General features: G+C 69.5%; 1 protein-coding gene across 1 annotated transcript in view; it reads left to right on the forward strand.

Annotated features, from left to right (window-relative positions):
- The first annotated feature begins 3 nt into the window (after positions 1-3).
- LOC104122648 (syntenin-2) overlaps positions 4-941 on the forward strand; it is a 2,917-nt gene continuing 1,979 nt past the window's right edge. The window contains exon 1 of the mRNA XM_035890377.1: positions 4-180. Within this exon, the coding sequence (XP_035746270.1) occupies positions 4-180 (177 nt within the window). The remainder of the gene's footprint in view (positions 181-941) is intronic.

Here is a 941-nt window from a genome sequence, read left to right on the forward strand (position 1 = left end):
GGGATGGCTGGAGGGGTGCGGGACACGGTGTCCCGGTCACGGCTGCGTCAGCCCCACGTGCCCAGGCAGCAAGGTGTCAGCAGGAGCCAGCCGCCCACGCAGGGCTGCTCATGGCCGGGCACCCCAGCAGCACCCTCGCACCCTGACCTGGGACACCGAGCCACGGTGGCCCGGGCTGCGGTATAAGGGCTGTGGTGAGGTCAAGCTGTGAGCCGGTGCCAGCACCCAGGGGTGGTGATGCAGTGGGAGGGGGGGTCACCATGGTGGCTGGGGGGGAGCACAGCCCCATCCCTGCTCCCCCAGGGTGCCCAAACCTACAGAAATCCATCCCAATCCCAATCCCGATCCCTGTCCCCATCCCCATCCCTGTCCCCATCCCCATCCCTGCAGTGCCAGGGTCCTGTGTAGTTTTGGCTTCCTCTTCCTCTTCCTCACCTGTGCCCTACCTGGCGGGGGGTGAGGCCGGGGGAGCTGGGGCTGGGGGAGCTGGGGCTAGGGTCCGGGGGAGCTGGGGCTGGGGTCCGGGGGTCTCATCCAGCCCGGGATGCTGCTCCCAGGCGGGGGGATGCTGTGGTCTCCAGGCTGCGTGCAGGATCCTGCCTGGTTCCCACGGAGCTCAGAGCTGGGTCTGGATTTGGCCCCTACGCCCTGAGGTCTGGGCGATGCGGTTTTGGGGCACACGGTGCTGCGGGGCAGGGCAGGGCGGCACGGCTTTGCCATGGGTGCAATGTGGGGTGCGCTGGGCAATGGAGGGGACGGATGGGGGTTTAAAGGCAGCAAGGAGCAGCTGGAGGGGCTGTTCCCACGGGACATCCCGCTCCAGTGTCCGGGCAATGTTGGAATGGCCCCACCGGGCAGGCGGGCACGGGCAGTGGGACCCGCCACCAGCCAAGCGGTGCCCGGGGTGCCTGGCACACGGCCGCCCGTGGCCGCGCTCCCGG

Source organism: Egretta garzetta, unplaced genomic scaffold, assembly GCF_000687185.1.
Source record: "Egretta garzetta isolate BGI_Z169 unplaced genomic scaffold, ASM68718v1 scaffold223, whole genome shotgun sequence".
Taxonomy (NCBI): Eukaryota; Metazoa; Chordata; class Aves; order Pelecaniformes; family Ardeidae; genus Egretta; species Egretta garzetta.